Source organism: Trachypithecus francoisi, unplaced genomic scaffold (genome assembly GCF_009764315.1).
Source record: "Trachypithecus francoisi isolate TF-2019V2 unplaced genomic scaffold, Tfra_2.0 Contig01579, whole genome shotgun sequence".
In the NCBI taxonomy this organism is placed as follows: domain Eukaryota; kingdom Metazoa; phylum Chordata; class Mammalia; order Primates; family Cercopithecidae; genus Trachypithecus; species Trachypithecus francoisi.
In genome coordinates this window covers 7,637,340-7,651,125 of record NW_022681442.1, presented here as the reverse complement: position 1 = coordinate 7,651,125, position 13,786 = coordinate 7,637,340, and the positions used below count along the sequence as shown (strand labels likewise).

General features: G+C 43.3%; 1 protein-coding gene across 1 annotated transcript in view; it reads right to left on the bottom strand.

Annotated features, from left to right (window-relative positions):
- Nucleotides 1-13,786, bottom strand: part of CPXM2 (carboxypeptidase X, M14 family member 2) — a 153,060-nt gene that overhangs the window by 94,453 nt on the left and 44,821 nt on the right. The window contains exon 4 of the mRNA XM_033180031.1: nucleotides 8,329-8,468. Within this exon, the coding sequence (XP_033035922.1) occupies nucleotides 8,329-8,468 (140 nt within the window). The remainder of the gene's footprint in view (nucleotides 1-8,328; nucleotides 8,469-13,786) is intronic.

The window sequence follows — 13,786 nt, the reverse complement described above, 5'->3', positions numbered from 1 at the left end:
GAGACCTGCCCTGTGCAGGGCTCTAATCTAGCACTGGAGATTCAAGGGCAAACAACCGTGGCTGCTCCCCAGGGGCAACATCAGTGTAAGTACAAATAGATAGGTGGTCAAATAAAGCCAAGAGAGGACATGAAGCAACTGAGGCTGGGTTTTAAAAGGTGGGCAAAGAAGGCCTCTGAGCACAAGGAGGGTTGCGCCTGCAGGAAGAGGGAACAGCAAAGTGCAAAGGCGCCAGGGCAGCAGCAGGCCCGGTGTGTTTGTGGAACAAAAAGGATGCTCCTGGGCTGGAGTGCAACGAACAAAGGGAATGACATCAGATGGGCAGTAGGAGCCAGTCTCCATAGGCCCTTGTGGGTTGCTGTAGTCTGACTGACCTCTCCAAATGTCATGTGGAAATCTGATCCCATATTGGAGATGCAGCTTAATGGGAGGTGTCTGGGTCATAGGGACAGATCCTTCATGAATAGAGTAATGCCCTCCTTGGTGGGGGGCAGGGGGTGCTGAGTGCGTTCTTGCCCTATTAGTTCCCCCAAGCTTCCATGAGAGCTGGCTGTTAAAAGAAGCCTAGCACCTTTCCCCTCTCTCTTGCCTCCCCTCTCCCCATGTGATCTCTGCACACGTACCAGCTCTCCTTCGCCTTCTGACATGAGTAGGAGGAGCCTGAGGCTCTCCCCAGATGCAGATGCGGCCACCATGCTTCTTGCACAACTGCAGAATCATGAGCCAAATAAACCTCTTTTCTTTATAAATTATCCAGCCTCCGATATTCCTCTATAGCAACACCAATGGACTAAGACATGGGTCAAAGGGTGGAGACATTAATGAGCTAATCAGGGGAGGGGGCCCACAGCAAGGGGGCCTCCCCACAAAAAAACAGAGGGAGGCAAAGGCAAGGTGTGCCCAGCAACCATCTGAGAGGTTTCCTGGGGAGTCACAGCTGGGGAACAAGGACCCTTGGATAAAGCAGAGTGGAAGCTTCCAATCCGGAAACAAACTCAAAAATCAGAGATTTCCCCATCTGAGAGCTCATGCCTTCATCATCAACACCCAGAAAGCCAAGAACGAGCCCTTGTGAAAGCTTTATTTAATTTCAAATAACTATCCCTGCATTGCTGAAATTTAACATAAAATGCGGAAATGATTGCATGCCTGGCCTTCTACTTGAACTTAGAGATGTTTTCATTAAAACGCTTCTATTTCTTGCTAAACACTATGGTTCAGAAACTGACAGTTTTCAAAGACGTTAGAAAGGAGTTTGGAAACTTCTCTCTCCCCAGCCCCCCATAGGTGCCAAACATTTCATTTCTAAGCGAGGAGACACAGCGTGACACATTCTGAAAACACACACACCCTCTCTCCCGAGAAGACGGGTGAATGATTTATGAAGTGCTGGCCTCACTTTGCACTCTGCTTCTGAGCTCCTGGCCTGGCCCCGCACCTTCTCTCTGCACTGTGGCAGGCTGCTGCCCTGTGGGCCCAGGTCTCTTGGGAGGAACAAGGGGACACAGAGGCCAGGATGATGCCTCAGGGGAGCAGAAAGCTGGATCCAGTGGAAGAGAAGGGGTGGACCTTGCTGAATGCTTCCTGCTGTGAAAATGGGCACCTCGGCCAAAGGAGGTGTTCGGGGAAGCTCGGGCTCCCCCACGCCGTGGACCAAGGTCCTCCAGCTGCTTCTGCATTTGTCTCTGCCCTTCTCATCTCCCTTTCCGCTTCTGCTAGAGACCTCACTGTCACTTCAGCTGCCTCCTCATCTCCTCTCCCGATCCTTGCAGGGTCCAGTGTCCCCTGGAGATCCCCCCAACAGGGATGGTGCTGAGTAGCCAGTCCTCAAGCCTCAAGATTCCCAGAAGACTGCTCCTTTGGAAACTCCCCGTGGCTCCATCTCAGCCCCTTGCATCCTGACGCCAGTCATCAACTCCACTGCCCCATGGGGTCCTCAGATAGGGCCGCTGTTTTCCCCTGCCAATCCTCCATCACTTCTGAAGTGCCATCTCCCACAGGGGCTCCTGAACCTGCCCTGCACCTCCAGGGAATCAGCCCTCTAGCTTGAATTCCCACCCCACCAGCCCTGCGTCTCACAGGCCCTCACTCCTGACACAGTTGGTGCCACCAGTGCCACACTGCCCTCGTTCCTGATCTCCTCCAGCTGCAACTGCCACCAACTCCACTGCCCCTAGTAAACATACCACCAAGCGTGCCCAAAAGGACAGTGACAATTCTGCATCTCCAAGGCCCACAGAGCCCTCTCTGCAACTGGAGGAAGATGCTCCCTGTCCTTTATCTCAATGCAGATCTTACTCTCTCTGAGTTTCCAGCCCCAAATTCTGCCACACTCCCTGTCTGCAGAGGACCCCCACCTTCTACTTCACCAAGAATGTGAAACCCTCTGGGGTGAAGGCTTGGGACACCCCTCAGCACTGCTCCCCACCTTCACTATCTCAGGGTATAGGAGAACCTCCTCCTTTCCAGGTGAGCCCCTGCCCCCCAGTGTCAGCACCTCAGGGACCTGCCCCATCAGCCCTCCCCCACCAACTTTCCCTTCACCTGGATCTTCCCCACAGGAGAGATCTCAGGGTAAAGGAGACCCTCCTCCTTTCCAGGTGAGCCCCTGCCCCAGAGTCAGCCCCTCAGGGACCTGCCCCATCAGCCATCCCTCACTGACTTTCCCTCCACCTGGATCTTCTGTCCAGCCGAGAAACAGCCAGATTCCCAAGAAGCAAGGAGGGAAATTCGCCTTTCTTCTCCTGGTCTTCCTTCTGATGTTGGCATCTTACCCACTCCTTCCCTTCACCATCAGAATTCTCCAAAGAAAAGCTGAATGTGGAACTCCTGCTAAGACTTTCCATTGCCAAACAGAAAGCGAGCGTCTCAGGGCTCAGGGCTAAGCCTCCCCGTCCTTGCGCTCTCAGGCACAGAGCCTGGCTCACAGCAAAAGTTCCATCCATCTTCCTCTCATTAGCCTAACTCCTTCTTACAAAGTCAGCCTACCAGCCAACCCTCCTCAGCCCTCACCTCACAAACTCATTCATCAAATTTTTGCCCCACTTAAAGGACAAATGCACAGACTTCAAGATATACACAGAATCATTTTGTCGATTAAAGAGCTAAAATTGAAAAGATTTGGCTCCTTCCAACTGCCTGTATTTATTCCAAATCATTAGAGTCATCTATTCACCTCCAGCAGAATAATTAACTTTTCAATCATCACATTGGTTATAACTGTTAATACTCATATCTAATATACTTTCTGTCATTAGGGAAATAAAAGATTGCTTTTCATTAGTATACTAACACTGCACAAAATTATAATGCAGTAGGGAAGGATACTTCATAATTGTGAAAAATATAAATTATTCAATATCATTAAAACAATCTGGTTGTTTTAATGATATTGAATAATTTATATTTTTAATGATATTGAATAATTTATATTTGTATAAGTTATTGTATTACTTTCAAATAGCATGAATTATTTGGAAAACTAATAAAACTGTGGTTGTAGAACTTATCATCAAGTTGGTTATGAGCTTGCGTCAGGACTGTGGTGGCTAAGCCTCGTGTTTTCGCCTTTTCATCTCTCCCATTTGTCCCCAGGGCTCACAGCAGCTCCCCTGTGCCCATTTACCATGGGATGAGCCTTGCTGAGTCTAGTAGACCCATGAAGGTATTGGACTCTTCCACTAGATTGAAAGCTCCCTGCAGGCAGGGCCATTTCTTGCCCACTTTTATATCCCTAGTGCTTATTGTAGAGCACTTGATAAACATCACAGGAATGAATTCATAGACATCCAGAGAGTATCAGAAACAAATAAGATCATGAATGTTCATTTTTAAATTCCAACTATAGGGCAAGGCATGGTGGCTCATGCCTGTAATCCAGGCACTTTGGGAGGCCGAGGCAGGAGTATTACCTGAGGTCAGGAGTTCACGACCACCTGACCAACATGGTGAAACCCTGTCTCTACTAAAAATACAAAAATTAGCTGGGCACAGTGACAGGTGCCTGTAATCCCAGCTACTCAAGAAGCTGAGCATTATCACTTGAACGTGGGAGGTGGAGGTTGCAGTGAGTTGAGATCACACCTCTGCACTCCAGCCTGGGTGACAAAGCAAGACTCCATCTAAGAAATAAAATAAAATAAAATCCAACTATAAATGTCCTATAAAGGAAAAGTTTATTTCTTAAGTGTATATTGTAACTCCAACTGCTAGTCAAGTCTTTCTGTATTTCAGTAGCCAGCTAGAAGCCACTCTGAATAGCAACATCCATTTGGAAAAATCTACCAGGCTGGCAAGTTCCTCCCTTTCCATTTCTGAAACATTACCAACCAAAATGCAACACACTGTGAGATGAGGGTACGCTCTGCACACTTAACTAGAAAACTCAAAGTCTAATTCCAACTCTGCCATGGCTTGTCTTGGTGTGAATTCCACTTCTGCCTGCGACCCTGCAGGACCTGGGAAGTGGCAACAGGCACCGGGGGGAGTGTGCAGGATAGTAACCTGTGCAGACCACCCTCGAGCTATTTACTAGGCTCCTACACACAGATACTTCCACCAATTTGTCCTCCGAGGTGTTCCTGTGAGGAAAGAGAGGAGAGGACCAGGTAGGTGACTGTCCCCAAATCCTCAGATTCATGCAAAGCAGCTTTCTCTGTCTATATATATATATATATATATTTTTTTTTTTTTTTTTTTTTTTTTTGAGACGGAGTCTCGCTCTGTCGCCCAGGCTGGAGTGCAGTGGCAGGATCTCGGCTCACTGCAAGCTCCGCCTCCCGGGTTCACGCCATTCTCCTGCCTCAGCCTCCTGAGTAGCTGGGACTACAGGCGCCCGCCACCTCGCCTGGCTAGTTTTTTTGTATTTTTAGTAGAGACGGGGTTTCACCATGGTCTCGATCTCCTGACCTTGTGATCCGCCCGTCTCGGCCTCCCAAAGTGCTGGGATTACAGGCGTGAGCCACCGCGCCTGGCCCTCTGTCTATATTTTCTAAATATTTCCAAGAAAAATTTTATTTGAGAGAAGAATCTATACCTAAAAATAAAGCTTGAAAACCACAGTTACAGATAAACCCAAAGACGTGTGGCAGGAACAGCTACCACTTACTGTGCACTTATTATGTGCTGGCTCATTTAAAACATCATAATTTAATTTTACTCTCACTGCATCTTTATGAGATAGAGAGTAGTTATCTCATTTTTAGAGAACAGGAAACTGAGGGTCACAGAAGAGAAATCTCGAAACCAGCAAGGGCCGAAAGCCCTGACGTGGCGGCTGCTCTGCAGGAGCTGTCCAGCTCCACACACCTGTGGCTTCTCAAGCTTCTCTTTCCGAACCCCTCCACATTCCCCCTTACATGTATAATATAAATAAATGCTCATCCATGTATCGTCATAGATGAATTAGCTCATTACCATTCCATGTGAATGAGTCTTTGTCAACTCTTTACTTCATATTGATACTCATTCATTAAAGAGTTATTTCTCGTGCATCTAATAGGCGCCTTGTCCTGGGTAAGGTCCCAGGAACAAAGACTGCCAAGACATGGATCTGCCATCAAGGGAATCACAGACTAGCAGGAAGAAACATGAAAACCAATCAATAGAAATATTAAAAATGGTACCATAGCCGTCTGAACTGGGAGCAGTGTGGGGATGGGTTATGCCAAGAGAGAAAGGGAGATGACTACTGCCTTCTTCACTGTTAGCATTGAATGATACTCATTTTTGACATGTTTTCTGAACATACTGAGATAGAAAAAGGCTCAGATACCAAGATGTATCCTAATCCCATTTCCTCTTCAGTTCTCATTGGAGACAGTACTATTCCAAGAGATAAGACAAACCAAAACTCATCGGGTTTCTTTTCATTGTTCCTGGAGAATAATTTGGCCTGAAATACATTTTAAAAAATAAACTCTTAAAGTAATTCTATCCCTTGCCTTCCCTCTGAGATGTTCCTGTACTGTTTGAGCCAAAGAAAGATACTGTTCCACTGCAATTCCTTGCTTATCCCAAATCTTCTCGTGTTTCTAGCTGAAATGGAATGTGAGCTTTATACCTACCTTTCACTTATTTTCTAATCCAATAATAACCCGACTACTGGGTCTCTAAGGACAGTGGCCAGACAGCTTAACATGCAAACATTAAGGCAAAAATCCCCATGGATAATCTCAAAACAGTCTTTTGTTTTAAGTTTCCATTTTTTCCTGAGCAACCCAACTGCCCCCATAAATTCTTGCCTTTCAGAATATCAACAGTGAAAACAATTGTGATGGGAATAAGCTACTGCTAAAAGCAAAACGCGTGCCACAGAGGAAAAATCAACAAATACATACACAAACGCTACTGAAAAGCAAGGCAAATAAAATGTGATGCACAAAATGGCATAAATGCATAACCAACTGTTGTCAAAATGCACAAATTATTCGAGCTCTGAAAATGTATTCACAGAAAAGAATTCAAATGAAGAAAAAGTATGAAAATGCTTTCTCACAACATGATATGTGATAATAGAAAATTGGGACAGTGATGGAGGTGTGGCTGAGTAAATTACAGGCCATTAAAAATGATCATTACAAAGCCTGAGTAACAGCATGAAAAATGTTACTGATATGTCTTTAAGTTAAACATAAAATAACTGGCTATGTAACATGATTGCAATATGAGGGGAAAAAATCTGTTAGCATAAAGACCATGGAATCATGCATAATGTTTTAAAAATTTGCTGGATGTTATACTATTGTCTTTACAGTTAAAAAAAAAAATTCAGAGTAAAATAGATGATGAGTCACTGCCTGACAACTGTCACTGCGTAAGAAAGTCCTCTTTGCAGGGACAATGACAGGTGTTTAAATGTGAGCACAGATGCCAGGTTCATCTCACTTATCCCACTTTATTTATTAATGTTGACCTTCCAGAAATTAAAATTAATCTAGTCAGCAAATTAAACTTTGATTTTATTTGATTGCCAAGTAATTAGTAAATATTGAAAGATGGTAAGACACGAGCTTTCAGAGTGCAGTATAGATGGGAGGGTTGGGGAGGACTGCAGACGGGAGGGATCTGAGCTCACAAATATCACAGTTTCCTAATGTTCACGTGTGGGACATTTGTGATCTTGGCTTCTCAATGTAGGCAGATGTGAGAAGAATTTGAAGATTTCTTGTACACGTTCAGAAAGCACCCAAGGTCCTGCTGACTCTACTACGCCCCTCCACAAAGCCCCCAAGCTCCACATGACCACTGTCCACATGGCTGGAGCCACACGACATCCCTCACAGATGCAGCTCTGCCTCGGTCTCCACAACCAGCCCTGAGCCGAGGTCGACGGGGTGATTTGGTTCATGTATTTTTGCTTGCTTATTGTAAAATAATTACATAAAATTTATCATTTTAACCATCTTTAGCTGTACGGTTCTGTGGTATTAAGTACATTCACATTTGCAACCATCTATCTCCAGAACTTTTCATCAACCTATACTGAACCTCTGTACCTCTTCAACATTAACTCCCAATTCCCCCTTCCTCCTAGCCCTGGCAACACCATTCTACTTTCTGCCACTATACATCTGACTGCTCTAGGTCGTCATGAAAGTGGAATCATGCAGTGTTTGTCTTTTGTGACTGGCATATTGCACTTAGCAGAACGACCCCAAGCTGTACCCATGTGTAGCATGTGGCAGCATGCCTTCCTCTTTAAGGCTGAATAACATGTTCCACTGTATGCATATGTCACCAGACAGAGGTTTTTCAGGGGCTGCAGCCCATCTCTCTTGGGATTACAATCAGGTCACACTTGTCACTGTCCCAGCCTTGGCCCTGAGTGAAATTCTGAGAAATAGGACCCCTTCTCATTTGCAGGCCTCAAGCTGTGTCATCCTTGACTTTCACTACTTCTCCGGTGGTCCTTCATTCAGGAACCTAGACTTCCAGTCCTTCTTCCCAGGATCTGGACAATCCATGCCCTCTACTCCAGAACTGTGTACTCACTGCTTGTCCAGAGGTCCTGCCTTGGGCTGTGCCCTGGCCACCAGTCAGGACACCAATATCTCGTCCCAGAGCCAAGACAGCAGCCACTTGCCTAAAGCACCTGGTGCAGATCTTTCTTTCCATTCCTGTGCAGGCGGAGGGTGTCATTCTGAGACGCACCTTCCTTCCAGGAGAATGTGTCGACAGTGAGCCCGGCCTCCTGTTCATATTCCAATTTTCTCTCCCCTTCTACTGCCCATCACCAAACACTTCTCTGCAACTTCCCTGTGTCTGTCCAGACCCTCAAAAGTGAGACCCAAAACAGGGTCCAGAAAGCCCATGTCCAGGTACACTCACAGCCAGAGGGAGTTCCTCCCTTGAGTGATGACGCCAGTGAATCTGGTCAGGCGCCGGGCATCCACTTCAATCCACTGCTGGAGGTCATTTCTTCCCGCGCACCACGCTCCGTCATAAAAATCATTTTCATTAATGCCCGCCTAGAAAGAAAGAAAGGGGTGTTCAAAAAGACTCTTAATTGAAGAAAATTAAGACATATCTTTTCCTGAGACTGAGAGGAAGGGAGGGAGGATAGGAGAAGAAAATGAGGAAGGTGTTAAAGAAAAAAATAATTGCGCCCTGAATGCCTTACCCTAAATCATAAAAGGGAGATGCTTCGTATCCACAACTTGAAAGTATTTCAATATACCATGTCCTCTTTTTGCCCAGTGTGAAAGATGAAATTTAATGAGTACTCCTACTACTCATTCATCTAGCACACAGAAATCATCTCCCACACAGCAGCCCACACACACCAGGTGCTGGGGATGCAAAGGTGAATCGTTCCCTCCCAGAACCTCGCTATCTAAGCAGGAAGAAAGATGTGAAAATAGATGAATTAGAACACAGTGGGGCCGGCGCTATTTCAGGAATATGAGCAAACCGCTGTGGGAGCATTTAAGGACAGAATCCCTAACTTAGTGTAGGGCCGCCCATAGACAGAAAGCCCCAAGTCCAGGGTGATACTTGAACTAGGCGTTGAAGGGTTAAGTTTATCCAGTGAACATTTGTTTGTTAGTGTTTAAGTCATTTGATGTGTTCAGTATCAGTTGCTATTACTACCAAAAATTCTTTTTTTTTCAGAGATGGAGTCTTGCTATGTTGCCCAGGCTGGCCTCAAACTCCCAGGTTTAAATGATCCTCCCTCCTCGGTCCTCTGAATAGCTGGGACTACAAGCACACACCACCATGCCTTGCTCAAAAATTCTTTTGATCTAAATTTCCAAGATAGGTAAAGTTTTTGCTCTGGAATTTTCTCTATATTATCACCACGTGAAGAGATAATTCCCTGACTCCTCACCTCCCAAAAAGGACATCTGAACCAAGTGAAGCATCCTCGTTTATTAATCCTATTTTTCCATGGCTATTTCACAAAGTTATTTCTTATGATCAGATTTTTTAAAAGTCTGAATGATAAAAATGATCAACCAGCTCATCTTCCCTATCTCTGAGCACCTTCAGCTCAAATTCTGGGGACAGCCTTAGAATGGGCAATGGAAATGTGAAATTAAGAGTCCAGCTATAGGAGTGAACAACTTGGCCAATGATTGCGCTGAGCAAAACTCTATCCATCACTGCACCAGCTAACATAAGCGTTGTATCAGGACAAAACCATAGTACAGTGTTAGACATCTAAGGCTTAGCAGATAAGAATAGAACTGCCACATAGCCTGAGATGTGTACCCTATAGAATCATGGAAACTGGAAGGAACTGTCCATCAAAGTTTACTGACCAGAATTTGAAATTAAATTTAAGGCTCCTGGTTTTGCCAGCCTGAATATTTTGCTTCTGCTGCCAATCTCAGTTCTTTCTGAGTACACTGGACAGTCAATTAAATGTAGCACAGTGTCAGGGGAATGGAGAGCTCTTTCCAAAGATGACTCATTGGGAAGTGACAGCCACCTCTGCAAAATCGATTATGAATTTAAAAAGCAAGTGCCTGGGAGAATTCAGTGAAAGAGGAGGTACCAGCCCCTGAGATGTTACAAAATTATACCATCGTGCAATAAATGATATTCAGATGATGCCTCTGAGAAACCATAAGAAGAATGCATTCATCTCTTTCTCTTTAATAATGTAGGGAAATCACTGATAAATTTTGGAGAAATTTCAATTAAAAGTTGATGAAATAAAAGGTTTGATTCTTTAAAGGGTCCACTAGTATTGAAAACGTCACTAACATGGAATGAATCTTTCCACTACAATACCAAAAAAAATGGAGAATTAATGTAATTTTATAAAGGAAATTAAATTATATGCATTTTTTTTTTTTTTTTACTTTAAAGAAAGCACACCAATGTACCTAACAGACTCAATTTTGCTTCAGATAAATGTGGGAATTATCAAATCCATAACAAAGAGAAAACCTGATACTGTCTAAGATCAACCTAATAGGATTTTTCTGTTTCAAGATGATAGGATAAACAAGTTAGTTTTTCTGTGTTCTTCTCTCAAAAGTCAACTCCAAAGAAAGAAAGCAACATACAGAAATACAGCTTTGATCTCTGATAAAACCAGAAGACATATAAAAGCCCTAAATTACAATATATGAAGACAGAATCGGATGGAGGAATCCTGAATGACTCAGCAAGAGAAGGAAGTGCAAATGTCAAAACAGCACAATAAGAAACAAGCCACGCAGAACTTAGAAAAGCTGAGAACCTGGGTTTCAAGATATCTTTGGCAGGTAAGGCTAAGGCAGGACTCAACAGGGAATTCCTTCAAAATGTGTATTAAAAAAACAATTAGGCTGGGCGCAGTGGCTCACATCTGTAATCCTAGCTGCTCAGGAGGCTAAGGCAGGAGAATCACTTGAACCAGTGGGGCAGAGACTGTAGTGAGCCAAGATTGCACCACTGCACTCTAGCCTGGGTGACAGAGCAAGACTCAGTCTCAAAAAAAAATACAATTAATTCCCCCATATTTTTACCCCCACACCACAGAGGACCTGAAATTTTTCTCTGAAAAGAAAGCAAACTCTAGAGACTCTGGACTGGGGACACTAGGCACAGAGGAGGGCAAGGGTGCCATGATGGATAAAAACAGTAACTTCTGGGGGCATCAGCACACTAAAGAGTGAGATGCTCCAGCTCCTTCCCCCAACCAGCTATAGAACACCATGCAAACTACAATAGAGAACAGAAAAAAGGCTTTAAAAGTCTATAATTAATATTTCTAGAAAGGTCTTGATTTCATGAAACAAGAACAGAATACTCTAAAGAAGGAAAAAGCACTGAACAAGAAAGAGCTCTTAGAAATTAAGAATGTGGAAGTTGGAATTTTTAAAATGTCAGCAACTTTCAAAATAGAAAGGCTTTCTATTTTTAAAACAGAAAGGCTAAAAAGATAAAGTTGAAGAAATCTCACAAAAAGTAAAACAGAACACAAAAATAGATAACAGGAGAAAAATAAGAAAAGCAGAGGAAGAAACCCAGAAGGATTTTAGGGGGGAAAAAACGACCAAATAAAAACTATACTTTCCAGTTAAGTCTCTGAAACACGAAGAATCTGGTATACATAAAAAACTAATACACACACCAAGGAATATCACTTTGAAACTTCAAAACATCAGAAATAAAGAAAAGATTCTCAAAGTTTCCAAAGAGGAAATAAGGAGTAAAACGAACACATACAAAGAAAGAAAGAGGAATGAGAATGACAGAATTCTTAATAGCAGCATCTGAAGCTAGAAGAATGGAGGGACAGTGCTTTCAATGTTTGAAAGGGAAAGATTTTTCATCCTGGAATTTTTACACTCAGCCAAACTATCAATCATATGATAAAATAAAGATATTTTCAGATTCACACATTCTCAAAAAATCTATTTTTCATATACCATTTCCATGAAGCTACTAAAGCAGCAGTCCCCAACCTTTTTGGCACCAGGGACTGGTTTCATGGAAGACAATTTTTCCACCAACTGGGGGTAGGGGATGGTTTTGGGATAATTTAAGCATATTATATGTATTGTGCACTTTATTTTTATTATTATTAAATTGCAATATATAATGAAATAAAATTACACAACTTACCATAATGTAGAATCAATGGGAGCCTGAGCTCGTTTTTCTGCAACTAGACATTTTCAACTGGAAGTGATGGGAGACAGTAACAGATCGTCAGGCATTAGATTCTCATAAGGAATACACAACCCAGATCCCCTACATGCCCATTCACAATAGGGTCTGCGCTCCTTTGAGCATCTAATGCCACTGCTGATTTTACAGAAGGTGGAGCTCAGGCCATAATTTGAGCAATGGGGAGTAGCTGTAAATACAAACGAAGTTTTGCTCTCTGGCCTGCCACTCACTTCTTGCTGTGCATGCCCTGTTCCTAACCAGCCACAGATTGGTACTGGTCTGTGGACGGGGGACTGGGGACCCTGCACTAGAGGACGCACTCCAAAAAAATGAGGCTGAACACTACGGAGAGGAATATATCAGATCCAGAAATGAAGGATTCCGACATAGCAGAGAATTCTCAGAATGATGGTGAAGACCCAAGACAGTAGCCATGTAGGAGACCCAGAGAGTAGCCCATTCAAATGCAGCAGGTGAAACGGCTTCTGAAGGGGTGTCTAACAGAAACGTAAAACATAAAACAGGACTAAAAACCACTGCACAGATGTGGCTGCATAAAAAGTGATATTAAATTTTTTTTGTTTTTTATTTTCAGATCCAGACCTATTGCAGGGTATGGGGAAGAATATATTCTTAAAAATGCCAGCAGGTCCAGGAAAACAAAAGGGTGTTAAGAAATGATATAAAGTAAATATTTCCTGACTCAAAATTAAATTATTTCTTGTTTCAGTAAGTAGGAAGCAAAATTTTCAGTCATAATAATGAAAACCTTAGATACAGATTTACCCAAAAATTGAGCTACAATTTTATCAGAAAGATGGAAGAGGGGAAAGGGGTGATAAAAATGTGTGATAGCCTCATCTTCCAGAATAGGGATCTAAAAGATCAAGTCCACATTTATAAATTGATACAGATCAATATGTGCATATTATTTAGAAGTGAAGATTTCAGGCCAGGCACGGTGGCTCACGCCTGTAATCCCAGCACTTTGGGAGGCCAAGGTGGGTGGATCACTAGAAGTCAGGAGTTCAAGACCAGCCTGGCCAATATGGTGAAACCCCACCTCTACCAAAAATATAACAAATTAGCCGAGTGTGGTGGTATGCACCTGTAATACCAACCACTCAGGAGGCTGATGCAGGAGAATTGCTTGAACCTGAGAGGCAGAGGTTGCAGTGAGCTGAGATGGCACCACTGCACTCTAGTCTGGGTTACAGGGTGAGACTCTGTCTCAAAAAAAATAAATAAATGAAAATTGAAGATTTCAATTCCCAAAGAGACAATTAAAAAGTTTCCAGTAGCTGTGCCATCCACAGTGCTCGATGGCAGTCAGGGGCCGGGTGCAATGTGAAGTGTGTTTGTTATAAAACTGATTAAAACAAGTTTTAATTTTAAAATGCAAAAGGAAAGGGATATATAGATATAGAGCGTGACTGATACAATGTCTACTGTTTATTTTTCATTTTTCAGGTATCTACAGAGCATTGACTACGTGCTAGGTATTATGCAAAGTGCTTTGCTTTCTGATAGACAGAGACAACAGTGAATATCAAAATCATTCTGCGGCAGTGAGTCACTGATCTGCACTGTACATATTTCATAATCATGGACTGCCTCTACACAGAAACATCTGGAAGCAAATAAAAAGTCATATCCAAGTGAATATAACTATTTAGCG